Source organism: Cannabis sativa, chromosome 1 (genome assembly GCF_029168945.1).
Source record: "Cannabis sativa cultivar Pink pepper isolate KNU-18-1 chromosome 1, ASM2916894v1, whole genome shotgun sequence".
In the NCBI taxonomy this organism is placed as follows: Eukaryota; Viridiplantae; Streptophyta; class Magnoliopsida; order Rosales; family Cannabaceae; genus Cannabis; species Cannabis sativa.
This window is the reverse complement of record NC_083601.1, coordinates 39,462,410-39,477,604: the sequence shown is the minus strand read 5'-3', so window position 1 is coordinate 39,477,604 and position 15,195 is coordinate 39,462,410. Positions and strand designations below refer to the sequence as shown.

Genomic DNA, 15,195 nt, shown 5'->3' with positions numbered 1-15,195 from the left:
TTATTTTTTTTATGGAGGTAGGGCTGTTCATTCGATCCAATCTGTATTTTTTGGTCAAACAACATCCAATTCGCACTAAGTGCGGATTTCATTTTTTGGATCCAATCCAATCCGCACAATAGCTCAAATCCAATCCAATCCGCAAAAGTGCGGATTGGATCGGTTACTTTGGATTGGTTACTTTTTAATATTAAATTATTTAATATTTATAAAAAAAAATATTTTTTTTCACATAACTAGCAACAAAATAAAACAAACTATAGTTATTTTATGTCTCCAACAACACATTAAATAAATAAAATAACAAATAACAAATTCAAAGGAAGTTAAAAAATTGTATATATAAAAAAAATATTTAATTTTATTTTAAATTGTATGTAGAAAAAAAAAATATAAGAATAGAATATACATTTTATCTATTAAGTTTTACAATATAATTGTATTATATGTATTAGACTTTTAAATTACTATTTTCTTTACATTAAAATATTATTTGTATATATAATTTTTTTAATTTTGTTATAAATATGTGTGGATTGGATTGGATCAGTTACTTTTACATGTCAATCAACATCCAATCCGCACAAGTGCGGATTTTGAATTTTCAAATCCAATCTGCACGAGTGCGGATATCCGCACTTTGCGGATTGAATTGGATTGGATCATGCGGATTGGATTAGATCGGCTATTTTATGAACACCCCTAGATGAAGGGATTCTTCTTAACTAATAATAAACTATTTGGCTCTCCCTAGCTAATTAGCTAGTGTGTATCTTAAGTATATCATTTTTCTTTTTTTATCTAAAATCATTTTATTGAAAAAAACTTTTATCTTTTTGACTTTCATTAGTCAATTATATAATTTTTTTATATTATGAAAGAAAAATTAACTAAAATAGTAAACTAGATGAAATAAAGTTAGCAAAAACTTAATTTAGCAACTAAATTAACTAAAACATTAACACACTTTGAAGTTGATGCACTAGAAAACGTTAAGACACAATACGGTTAGTGTTACGGATCGGATTGTACTATACATATAATAATAGAGTATAATTATTAGAACTCATTCATTTATTCACTAATAATCTAACTAAATAGATTTTATTGCTAAAAGTAATCCTTGATTAATTAACGATAAGTATCATTTTTTTCTCTCGATTTACATTCAATGTCAAGTATTCAACCACTCAAATCATTGTCCCTTTTAAAACCAGCCAAGAGAATGTTGGAAAACGACACTACAAAAAATCTAATTTTAGTCACAACAAAATTTATAATTAAAAGGAAAAAAATTGTGACTAATTATAAACTATCATTTTTATATTATGACTAAAAGGCCCGTGACTAAAGTATCAGTCACAAAAATTATAATTTATTGTGATTAAATATATTTTTAGTCACAATTTATGTTGGCTAAAACTAAATTAGTGACAATTTGTATTTAATTACTATATTTTAGTCACAATTTAATTTTTGTTGTGACTAAAAATTAAAGGGTAATTCTACAATGCATCCCTTTAAAAGGGCGTATTGATGCACTCTCTACTTATTTCGCCATTCCAAAAAAAAAATTAGTCTATTTTTTTTATATTCATGTACTTTATAACTATTTAAGATATCCTACAAAATTTTAAAAATTCAGAATAATTTACAATATAAAAAATAATGTTCAAACAGTCTATTTACACACGTATAAAATAAAATAATTACGCGTGCAACACATTATTTGAATATAGTTTTCGACGTGTTAAACTTTGAATACTAAAATAGATAAAAATATATTGGTATATCTATTTTAAGGGGTGCATGATAAAAAAATTCAAAATTAAATTTAAAATATTATAACTAAAAATAGTTGTTTTTTTAGTAATAAAAATTCATTGGAATTCAGGATCCTAAATTATTTTCTAATTAAACAAAGAAAGAGACAATGACGTGTGTTTTATTTAAATATATATAAACAAACAAATATAAAATGATCTGAAAAACAAAGTTGCGAAATTTATGCTTTGACATTGGTTTAACCACTTTTTTTTTATTTTATTTTGAAATGGAATTGGTGTTAACCACTTGAGATTAGATGTTTTTATCTTTGAAAGTATTTACAAGTTTTATTATATTCAAAAAAAAAAATATTTACAAGTTGATATTGAATAAGAGGAAAAGAACACCAAGTTGGACCCGTAACGGTTAGACCCACAACATGCGGAGTGTGGACTCAACCCCTCGTCGTGACCCATGAAATGTTGATTCTGAAAATTATTTCATGGGCTTGGGGACACTTTTGTTATTATATTTTTGTTTATATTTTTTTAAATTAATATGGGAGACCTATTTTTTTTTAATGTACTCAATTGAAAGTATCCAATATCATTTTATTCCTCGGACACCTAATAGGCAAAGCACATGGATTAGTTCGCATATATTTTTTTTAAGTGGATAGAGAACTAGTATGGTTTGATAAGATTTTTTTATCCGGATTTCTTAAGATTTAAAATTTATATGCCATTATAATTTTATTTTTTAATAAAATTATTCATTGTTAAAAAAAATATATCATTTTCAAAATATATATATCCAATATCTAATATCTATATCCAAAATACTATACATATATCGTTATTTCAATTAGTTTCAGCATGCTCATGAATCTACCTACCTACGTACATACATATAAATATTTCATTTATATGAAGCAAACCTACGTAAGTACATGAAACATATTAAGGTAATTATAGAAATATATATAATTTTAAACAATACACGGACAAGTCCAGTATAATACCTCTCATATATGTGTTGGTATTCGTCATTTTAGTTAGTGTCGGTACTATCTCAAAAAAGTATCATATATACCTCTCATATACTTATTAATTTCTTTTAACAAAATATATTATTTATTAAATTAAATTATAAAACTTAATATTATTTTTTTGATATTAATAACTAAAACTTAATATTATTATATAATGATATAACTTATGTGATTTTATACATAATTTAAATATTTAATACACACCAAAAGACAAACAAAAACGGCACCAAATAATTAAAGCCAATAAAAACGACGACAAAAAAGAAAAAGACTAAAATTATGGCCAATTACATCAAATACCGTTCGCTGATAGTAGGTATTATTATATAAATCAAAATTTTAGAATCATAATTAATTAACATTATCACATCAATATCTATATCTATATATTTATATTATAAATAAATATATATTCATTACTCAATAAAAATAATATTATTTTTTTTGTCAAGAAATAAAAATCAAATTTATGATAATATATTAAATTTAAATATATTTTTTTGAAATTCTTATTATATTAAATAGCAGAAAATAAAAAAAATAAAACAAAAAAAACCCAGTATAATATATTATATATTAAAATGTAATTATGTTATTTTCTTATATTAATTACTATTATTATTATTATTATTATTATTATTATTATTGCTAAAATTTTTAATTATTATTATTGAAGAAGAGAATAAGGCATTATTTAGAATGAAAAGCCACTATAACTGTTTTTGTGTAACACGTGGTAGTCATATATATAGTATAGACACTATTTTTTTTTTTTTTTTTTTTGTAGCAATAGTACAGACACTTATTATTATAGTGTAGTTAGTAGATTTTTATCTATTTTGATATTAAAAAAATTAATCTATTTTTTTTTATAATTACATATATCGTAACTATTTAAGATAATTTATAAATTTTTAAAAATTTTAAATAATTTAAGAAAAAAAATTAAACTCTGTGTATAAAAAAACAGTCCAATCGTAATATATTTAATTATTAACAACTAAATCAAAGATATATTTAAATCTAAAGATACAGATACATATACGAATGTACGTGTAATGCATATCATCATGTGATCTTATACTTAACTAATAATATATAAGAACAAAAATAATGATAGTTACGTTCAAATGATTGTATTATATATTATTTTTATTCTGTATTTATGAATTTTATATTAATGATACGTATGTATATTATATAATTAAGTAGAGAAATAGAATTAAAATAAAATACAATGACTTTTGTCGAAAAAGAAGATAGAATCATGAGTTTTAAAAGAGGGGTTTGAAATTGATATTAAGAATAAATTAAAATTCAAATATGGCTGTTGATTCTCATGTGTTTGACGTCTTAACTACTCCAACTTAGATAATCATGCATATATATATGATATATATGGAACAATATTGAGTGCAGCCTACACATCCTAATCCATTGTACTGAACCCACCACTCACCACCTCACATCTCAAAAAATGGATTTGTACCAACAAAGTATTGACCCATCCCATATATTCGCAAATTCAATAGAGCTTAGAGTTATTTAAAAAATAAATAAAGTTATAAAGTAATAGATAGTTGAAATTTATGGAAACACTATCCTATTCCACCTTCAGAAAAAAAAAAAAAAAAGAAGTGTAAATACAACTATTTATTGAACATTTACGAACTAGACAAAAAAAACATTTCAAAAAGTGCTTGAATCAAACTGGAAATGATTGGTTTTTGGGGAATGTACTCTCATTTTATTTATTTTAATTTATAATTAAGATATATCTTTAGGTTCTTTTCTTCAAAAAAATACTTTATAAAATAAAATAAAAATTATTAAAAAAAAATTCAGGAAGGAAAAAAAGATTTACTTTTAATATTAATAGAAAAAATATTAAAAATTAATACGTGATTTTTTTTTAGTAAAAAAAATATAAATAATAGGATTGATTCTTGAAAGTTTTTTTTTTTTTTTTTTTTTTTTTAAGCATTTATATATTACAACATTAATTCTTGAAAGTTAGATGTATAGATGTATACTTATATTTTGTGGGGAGCATTTAAATTCCTCTCGGTTTAGTTATCAATAACCCGTGTATGATATCATGATTATTTTCAATAAGGAATTATTTATTGTCACAATTATTCGGAGTTAGGGTAAGGTAAATTTATTATTAATTTTTTTTTTTTTTTGAGATTATTATTTCATATATTAGTTTTAACTTTTTTTTTTAATTTACGGTTTTGGTTGCTTTGTGGGTTGCTATACGAATTTTAGTTACGACTTAGGTTGCTCCGTTAGTTGTTATAAATATTTCTGTGTAGAATTTCGTAAAAATTACAAAAAAAAACTGTTTTAAAGTGTAAAAAAAAAAAAAATTAAGCATAGCAATTCATTAGAAATTAATAATATGTTGAATTACCAATATTTTTTTGTTAATCTGGTTAAACCCATATTTTTTTTTCAGTTTTCCTTTCTTTCTCAACTGAAATAGTATAAGGGGAACATGGGCGTAGCCCAAATGTCTTAAGCCCAAGCCGGGTTCTCTTTCTCAAGTTAAGCCCGCAATTAAGCAAAATGCCTTTTCCACGCCATTGTGTTGTGTCCAAATCTAAAAGGAAAACTTACAGAACATTTCTTCTCTTTTTTTTTTTCACCCAATTTTTATGTCCCAAATATATTTATAGAAGGTGGAAAGAAAAGAGAGCTAAGTTGAACCCTAAAAATGAATAAAATAAGCAATCCACCTCCTTATTTGAAAAATAATAAGAGTCCTTCCTACTCATCCCTTGATTCAGTCTTTTTCTTTTTGCATAGAAGTGTAGTCTATTTGCTTTCAACTATGAAATTTCATGGTTATTGTTTACATTGTACAACTCTATTCACTTTTAATTCCTTACCTAAAACAAATGGCATTATCCTTTAGATAAAACAATAAAATAAACCAATAAATGTTATTGTATTTTTTTTTAATTGGAAAAGACTAGAAAATGTTGATTAACTGGAGTGAGGTAATCTTTGCAAAGGATGATATAAATATATTTACGCATATGTAGATACTGAGTGGGAGTGGACCAATGTCCACACTAGTATTTGTATTAGTTTGGGCAAGTTATAATGTATAATGTATAATATGTTAAAATTAAAAAGAATACTGGTAACTGAAAGTTATTAACATCCCAACAATTATTATGTGGAAAACATAGGTCTTTACTCTTTACTTACTACAAGAAATTTTACTGGTGATTATAAATAAATAAATTCTGACTAAATATAAATTATTATTTTTATTTTATTATTAAAAAGTTTTGACTAAAAGTATTAATCACAATAAATTATGTTTTTAGCCACAATGTTTCTTATGATTAAAACTAAATTTGTAATAACTTTCGTGTAAATACTAATTTTTAGTGACTAATAATTTTTGTGATAGTAAAAGTAATATTTAATTAATCATACAAAAATTATGTTATAATTAAAAAATTATTACTAAAAGTAACTTAACATTTTTGGTAGCGTACTCAAGTACTAAATGCATTGGCACAACACAAACCAACCATATTGAGTTCTAAGAAGGTGTTTTGTTCTCAAATCCTATATATTTTATAATTCCTTACTAATATTTATATGTATTAATCAGTCAAGAAAGGCCCAATAATTCATTACTACAGCCTCATACCGCATGGCCATTAGGCCTATAAATGGTCCAATTTGAATAGCACCTCAACCATATATTCCAAAACACATTGCAAAAATTGTTGATTAAAAAATGAATTGATGCAAAATATCATTATTCCTTTTGCCTAATGTTTAAAAGTAGAAGATTTTGCTGAGTTATGCATCAGGAAATCATTGTTACTAATCTCCAAATAATCCAATAATATATTACCGGCATGAATTCGTATGTTGTTAGATTTATATATATAAAGACATTGTATGTTTTAAAAGATATATGTTATATTTGTTTCTTTTTCAACATTTCAGTTTATGTGTGTATGTCAACTAATTATAGGGGTATTATAATATATGGTAAACCTAGCTGCTAGTAGGTTTCTCTAACATAGATGTTAAAACCAACAAAGTACAAACACAAATAAAAAATGGGACACAAGTTGTTGATTGGTTAAATTTGGTTTATAGATCTTTCGGCCTGACCTTCTAATTAAAACGAAGTTAATTATTAGATAACAAAAACATACATGCTACTAGTATCCACATTTTTTAACAGCAAAATAAGAGAGATATAAAAAATATTTTATGGTGCCAAACATTATAAGATGTGACATGCTATTATTGGTGCACATCAATATTAAATTTCACACATTTTATTTTAATAAATATTATAAAAAATTGCTAACTAATTATACTAAGCTATATAGTATGGTGTTGGTAACATAAGGTGCAATCATAGCAAAAAATAATGACTTTAAATTTGTACTTATATAATAAAGCCCACGTCATGACTACTTTAGGTACTACAACTTTTGTTCTTTATAACACAAATTGAGTTTGTTTTTAAGTAGGGAAACCTCCTCTTCCTTTCCTTCTATATATGTACAGCTTAAATAATAAATATATTTAAAATTAAATACATATAGAAAAAGAGCATCCTATATGATTTGTACCTTATGGTCTCTTTTGATATATGACAAAATAGTTTAATTATTTGTTCCAAATCTATTAATATTTTATATATTCTTCTTATTATCCTAACAAAAGTTCTAATGTTCTCTATCTCCACATATTTTTTATAATAAACTATTTATTTTTTTTGTAATCGTAGTTTATATTACTTACTATTTTCGGAACAAGTAGTATATATATCTTGATTTTGTCTTCAATTTGGCTCACTCAAGTGAACTAGGCTTGTCCTTTAGGGTCCCTATACGTACTTTATATTAAACTTAACTAACAGTAACATTTTCGGCAGCAAATTTTAGCTATACTCTTAGGACTAAATCTAGGTTTCATTGCTTATTTTTCTGTCTTAGAAGATAATTTCAAAAGTTAGACTAAATATTTTATTTCAAAAGTTTTCTAAGATAAATATTTTTCTTAATTTTTTTTTGATGAAGAGGGAAATTGTTGAGCATTTTATCTTATATAATTTTTTTTTAACATTTTATTTGCTTTTGGCTAATCAATTTTCTACTTTATGTATTTATTTTGGAGATTTGGTTAAATTGTTCATTTAGTTTGGGTACTTTTTGGGATGACTTCAAGTTGTTTTGTGTAACTTGATCTTATATAACTCCCTTTTGTTTATAGCTATTCATATTTTGACTTTAGATACTTTTTGGTTAGACGATTAATTTGTTAGGCTAATATATCTGTATGTGTTGAGGATTGTCTTTAGTGATTCAGATCACTATAAAAAAAATTCTAATTAATTAATTTCCGTTGAATACACATATATCTCACATATTGTCCTACTATATAGTACAATAAAATCCTCAAAAGACAAAAAGACTGGAATGGATATAAATATGACTGAGACGGATATATATGATGAGATTTGGTAATAATTAAATTGCCGCGCAAGTTCAGCAATTTCTGTTGGCAAATATTGCTGGGACCTTCGTATGCAACTTCCAGGAAGGAGAACACTATATATCTCTTAGGCCTAAGAAATAGCCTCAATCAAATAATTAAAGCTCTTATTCAATCATATATACTAAAGGCTACGTAACAAAGTAATAACCTCTCCCCCATCCACTATATATAATTGTGTCTTATTTTGTAGAACTACTATATAGTAGTATAACATTACCATTTATTCCTCTCTCAGTTGGTGGTAGCTAGTAATTTTCATTTTAGAATTAATATATGGCTTGCTCACGAAATGGTGGTAATGTTGTGTTTGAAGACTATTTTCCGGCGATGGTGGATAAATTAGGGGAGGAGGGTTTCATGAAGGAGCTGTGTAATGGATTCCACTTGTTGATGGACCAAGAGAAGGGTGTGATCACCTTTGAGAGCTTGAAGAAGAACTCGGCGTTGCTTGGCTTGCAAGGCATGACTGATGAGGAGATAAGGTGTATGGTCAGAGAAGGTGATATGGATGGTGACCAAGCTCTCAATGAGATGGAGTTCTGTACTCTCATGTTTAGATTAAGTCCTGCTTTGATGGAATCCTCTAAACAATTGTTGGGTCAAGCTCTTCTTTCTGATGTTCACTTTAAGTAGTTATTATTAAGTAATTGAAGTTGTACTGAGTGAGTGATTGAGGTGATCAGTTATAAATTAGCTAATCTAGCTAAGACATTATTATCTCAATGTCATGATTCCCCTGCTTATTTCCTCTATCTCCACTCTGTAATTCAAGTTTTTAATTTATATATTGCTGAAATGAAATTTTCCATTTTTAATCAATAGAGATATGCATCAAATTGCGACCATAAATATGTAGGCATATATTAAGAGCATTGAACAGTGGTGTTTCATATTAAAAGGTAATGATATTTTTTAAAAATTATTATATTAAATTTAATATTTAATTATAATAATAATATTAACTAAGAAAGTGACACACCTTTTAGCATTTCTGCATAATATTACTTTTTATTTGGCCTATATACACTGGAGTTGACTGCTACATGTGACCTGTTTTTTTCTGAGTTTCTCACGGGGAACTTAATTACACGAGCCTGGCTAGAGCTATAGCTATTCATTTGATTGAAACTACTACGTACGGACGGTTTACTTTGTCATATTATAATGAGGAATTTGCTTGCTAACTTCTTGTCACATAACAATTGACAAATTAAACAATTCTGCATTTATTTTGACCTGACTTCTGGATAAAGTAATTTTAAATTAAAGATATTGGCGGCTAAACTACGTAAATTTTACGGTTTGTAACACTTAACTACAAAAATCGAATTTTTGGCGGCTAAACTATCTAAACCCTGGTTCCGTTTTGCTTTGCACACCTCCGTCCAAAAATCACAGTTAAGTGCCACGGTGGACTATCCACGTGTACACACTTGTACACGTGGCAAATTTTTAGTGGTCCACGTAATATTAGTTTTAAAAAATAATTATAAATATTTAAAAAATAAATAAAAAATCAGATTAAAAAAATTAATTTTTTTTATTTTTTTTTCCTTTTTATTTTTCCTTTTCATTTTTTTTCTCTTTTTCTTTCGTTCTCTTTCTTCTCTACAGAACCCTTACAACGTCGCCTAGAACAATAGTAGTCACTAAAAGAAATATCACTTTTGCTAGCACAAAAATGTGCTGGCAAAAGTTTAGTATTGTCCTGGTAAAATAAAATTTACTTCTTATGTGTTAGCAAAAGAGATTGGCAAATCAACGTTGGTATTAAAGCTTTTGCCAACACAAACGCTGGCAAAAATAATTTTTTCCAAGACGTAAATGCGCTGTTAAAAGTTAGATTTTAGCCACTGCAAATGTGCGCTGGTAAAATTTTGACATTTTTGTTAGCGCAGTTTGTGAAATGCGCTGGTAAAAGTTACCAGCGCAAAAACGAACTGTGTTGGTAAAAGTGACATTTCTTGTTGTGAAATCTAATTTTTGCCAAATCGATACTAAATGTCCATATAAACCGTCTCTAAAATTATTTTTTATAATAATAACATAATTTACTTCATTATGAATAAATATCTAAAATATTCTCATTTTTCAAAACTACACTATTAAAAAATAAACATATCATTTTTACCTCAAATTTTTGAAACTCGTAACCTTATACTTTTTCACGAATCATCACAACATATTATAACTAAGAGCATTGCTATTAGGTACCAGTGGTGCCTAGCACTTCTCGACACATGTCGCGTTGCGATTGGCTAGCGATACTCCTTAAAAACTATTATATTAAATTATATGGGACCTGATACTTAATTGGACCAATAGTGATATTAACACATAAGAAGGTGTTAAGTACCATTTAACATTTCTCTATAACTAATATTGTACATAAAAAAACGGCTTACGTTTGAAAAGGTCAATATTATACGTACAAAGTGGAATTTCTCGTCCAACTAATAACACCGATCGATATGTCAACAGTCAACTTATTATGGATCATAAATTCATAATAAATTGTAATTTGTAAGGATGGTAATATTTGCAAAATATTATAGAATTATCTGTACTTAGATTTAGTTTTATATATATAGCTTTTGCCATAACCATTAATCCAATGAGTTCTGCCTTCCCATGCAATTTCCAGGAAGCTTATTAATATTAATTAGCTAGTAGAGAAACAAACGACCATGACCTCTATTATATATATTAAGGATTAAGCCAAAGTCAATTGCCTTATTACCTCTGCTAGCCTTTTGTATCTATGAACTTCCCGCCCAAATAACGACTCCTTCCTCATCAATAACTCTTTCGTACGTACGTTTTATTAACTAATCATCTTTCTTTTTCTTTTTCTTTAATATACTTTTTTCCATTTATATATACTAGTAAAAAGTTACGTGCGAGGCACGTATACTAAATTTTATGTTAGTTTTTTTCTACGTTATTAAAAAGTGATACAATTAAAAATTAAAAAAAAATATATTATTAGTTATTAGGTTCAACATCATTACCCTGTGTTCATTTTTAAAGAAAAAAAATATTTATGAAATAATAATTTGTTGCAACGCTAGTACAGGCAAAATTCAGAAAATATAGCATTTATTAGTAGAGTATTGACAATTTCAACAGTAAATTAATTGATTGTATACTTTTTTGTCTGCTAACATTAAGCTTTTGATATTTGAGTGGTGAACTCTTATTTGTCCGCTTTTCAAATTTTTCTAACACTCTCATTTTATTCTTCCAACTTTCTGTAGTTGGAGTGATGTCCTTAATTGTTGTATATATTGTAGTCATTTATTCACCTGTTTTCAAATAAAACAATAGATATACAAAATAAAATTAAATATAACTAAGCTCATATTAAAATCAATCTCACCTTTCAATATAGTAAAAGATTTTTAAATTGATTCATTCTCACTTAATAATAATTGTGACAGACCTAACGAATAATAATATTATGTTATCTAATAACAAAATAGGAATCCACCAAACAACATTATGAAAATTTATTCCAGGTATAATTATATAAATCTATTACTCATTGAAGTCTATAAGAAACTCTAAAAAGCTCACAATACGAAATTTCACATCAAAAATCTAAAAATGATCAACTATGTAGCAGGAATAATAATACAATAACTAAAATTGCCTAGTCATATGCAGTCTTAAAACTTAAAAGAGTGGCATTATTCATTCAAGTTTCGACTAAGTGTTTCTGAGTTTGTGTCTTGTGTTTATGTCCAAATATTATGTGTCTCTGGCTAATCTAGTGAAGAAGATTGAAGTTTTGATTCTCAATAAATAGAATGAATATAAGTGTATACTTTGTAGTAGGTCATTATTGTGTCATTTTTAAGTTAATGTGTCAACTTGAAAATAATTAATTTAATAAACAGAATGGAGTCAATCTAAAAATATTTTTCTACCTTAATAAGTAGAGCTATGGAAAACAAACTCAGTAACTTTTTGAGTGTTAAAAAATTGTAAATGGTTATAAATTCAGAGTAAGTAAGTTGTGTGTGGCAGCTGGTTAAAGAAGCCAAAATTGAGGTTTATGATTAGAAAGTAGAAGCACCGCTAGAACTTTCCTTTGTTTGAAGTAATAGTATAATAACTAATATTTTTTATTACATATTAATAATTAATTCAAGATGAACTTTTTAAAGTATTTTTGAAACATCGTGGGATATATAAATGCAATACTTTTGCATCTTTAGCAATATATATATAATATATAAATAGTAGTAAATTCTTATTTAATTTTTAATTGTATCATGGCATAAAATTTAATATATAGCTTTTTACTTACCATGCATGGTCGACACCTCAATTGAATAGAGTCCTATTCAATTAGTTTCTGTTTTTCGTGTCTTGATTTCAGATTATAAGAAATTATTATTTTTCTTTGGACCTTAACCACTTAATCTATGATCGTATAGTTTTAGAATAAAATTCTTATATGATCGTAGATGTATATTTTATATATATATATTTAATTTCTAGAGTTATAGTTGTGATTATATATAGAGTTGAAATATGTTAAATATCAATTCAAATATTAATAGGATTTGTTTTATTAGTATTTTATTATATATAAATAATAGTTTATTATTTTATTAAATAAAAATAAAAAGTCACCCCATAAATTTCTCATAAACCAAGAATTTCAGTTATATAGACACACTTTATATAGAATAGATATATAGAGAGAGGACTTTTTCCCATTTAATTAACGAAACGTTTTATTATATTATACTAATTAAAATATCACGCACTTGTTCTGTCTGAAAGAAAAAAAAGGCAAATCACTTATTCTGTAGTCAAGACATTATAACAAGAAGTAACATGAATGTCCTTTGTAATAAAAAGGCCTATTTCACAACCGTTTGTGTCCAAAAAAAAGTACTTACATATAATTGGGAATAAAAATAAAGTATTGGATATGCTTCCAAAAATGGGTTTCCCTGAAAGTTCTTGGGAATTCCCATCGATATTAGGTTCCTTTACTCAAAACTCTAGTGGTTCAAATAAATATTAATTGTGTTTAGCTATAGTTACTTAATTTAATTAAGTTTATTTAATTTCTTCCTTTTGCATGCCCCAAGAAACTAATTAATCCAATTGATCAATCTTGTGCGCACTATTGATGAGCTCCCTAACTGAACCTGAACGTACACATTTTGTATGATATAACTATATATAATATTTATGGAGCAAATGTATACGTCTTTGTAGATGAGCTCACATCCGTCTTCACCAGGCGAACCGCACCACACGAAGATATATATATCATTTGACATAAATCCGTAATACAAGGGGAAGAAGTATTTGTTCAAAAGGATTATAAAGGAATATAATAATATTGTAAAGTGCACGAAGGCACAATGTGAAACATAAAAATTAAAATAAAATGCTTGATTCATATTAAATATTATTAGTCAAAAAAGAAAATTAGATAATTACGTGGGGATTGCAAAAACATATAATCTGATACTTTTGTTTGTTGGGTAGGTCAAAGTATACTTGAAATAGCTAAACGACTAGTTATTAGCTCTGAGTCGTATAATATTAATAATTAAGGAACTAAGGAAAGGAGGGTTTGCCTTTGGCACGAAGGTCATCGCTCCAAACAAGTTAATAAGTTAGTTATTATTGGAAAATGCTCTTGCCTTAATGTTTTTCTGGTACTTCCTATGCAACTTCCTCGAAAGACATCCAAACAGCTTTCTCAATACACTTAATAAATCAAAAGCCATTCCAGCTGCCAATAACCCTTCTCCTTCTAAATTCTAAACTTTCAACTAAACCAAATTTAACTCCTTTCATATGTACCCTTTGTTCTCATCCATTGCCACCTCTCTTTCCTACATAACTTCCCAAAACATATCATCTTATATATATGTATGTAGAACCACATTGATCATATCATTAATTACTCATAATATTTTATTATAATTATAGCTTCGATCGATTTAATATTATCATATAATAATTAATTGATATGGCGTGCCAAAACGGAGGGGTTATGTTTGAGGATTTCTTTCCGGCCATGGTGGACAAGTTGGGAGCTGAAGGGTTCATGAAGGAGCTGTGTAATGGGTTTCGGTTGTTAATGGACTCAAGGAAGGGAGTCATCACTTTTGAGAGCTTGAAAAGAAGCTCAGCTTTTTTGGGTTTGGAAGGATTGAGCGATGAAGAACTAATGTGTATGGTTAAAGAAGGTGATTTAGATGGAGATGGAACTTTGAATGAGATGGAGTTTTGTACTCTAATGTTTAGGTTGAGCCCTGCTTTGATGCAAAGCTCAGATGAATTGTTGGAGGAGGCTTTGATTAGTGGTATTTAGTAATTAATAATTAGTACTATATATCTATATACTACGATTAATTTATCTACTTAATTAGTTTTAAAATGGATATTTTTTTTTTCTATCTCTTTAATTTATTAACTTAATTTAGAATTGTTGGTTAGAGTCTCGTGTTGTGTTGGAGAGCGTATTTTGTTTTTTCATGAGTTGTTTCTGATCATTCTAATTTGTATTCTGATTCTTAGAAAGATCATTATCTATTTCATGTTTGGTTTCATTTCTTTCGCGTTAATCCTAAATATTATAAGTTATTAGTACCACAAACTAAAGAGAAGATTGGATTTTATCAGTGACGGTTGACTATAGTATAATTTGGTACTTAATTATCGACTGATCTCGTTCTGCTATCACTTCCATTGGAAAATTATTTATCATATATATAATTATATAATAATATATGATACCTCGGCCAGTCGATGTGATTAGATATATTAGATACGGAGATACACTGTACATATAT

The 15,195-nt window shown here is 26.7% G+C and overlaps 2 protein-coding genes across 2 annotated transcripts; both read left to right on the top strand.

Annotated features, from left to right (window-relative positions):
• The first annotated feature begins 8,351 nt into the window (after nt 1-8,351).
• LOC115706798 (calcium-binding protein KRP1) lies at nt 8,352-9,184 on the top strand. The gene has a single exon (XM_030634532.2). The coding sequence runs from the start codon at nt 8,639-8,641 to the stop codon at nt 8,996-8,998; it is 360 nt and encodes a 119-aa protein (XP_030490392.2). The 5' UTR covers nt 8,352-8,638; the 3' UTR covers nt 8,999-9,184.
• Nucleotides 9,185-14,008: 4,824 nt separating this feature from the next.
• On the top strand, nt 14,009-14,952 carry LOC115706431 (calcium-binding protein KRP1). Its single transcript, XM_030634082.2, has one exon. It carries the CDS (start codon nt 14,370-14,372, stop codon nt 14,712-14,714), a length of 345 nt encoding a protein of 114 aa, XP_030489942.2. The 5' UTR covers nt 14,009-14,369; the 3' UTR covers nt 14,715-14,952.
• The last annotated feature ends 243 nt before the right edge of the window (nt 14,953-15,195 follow it).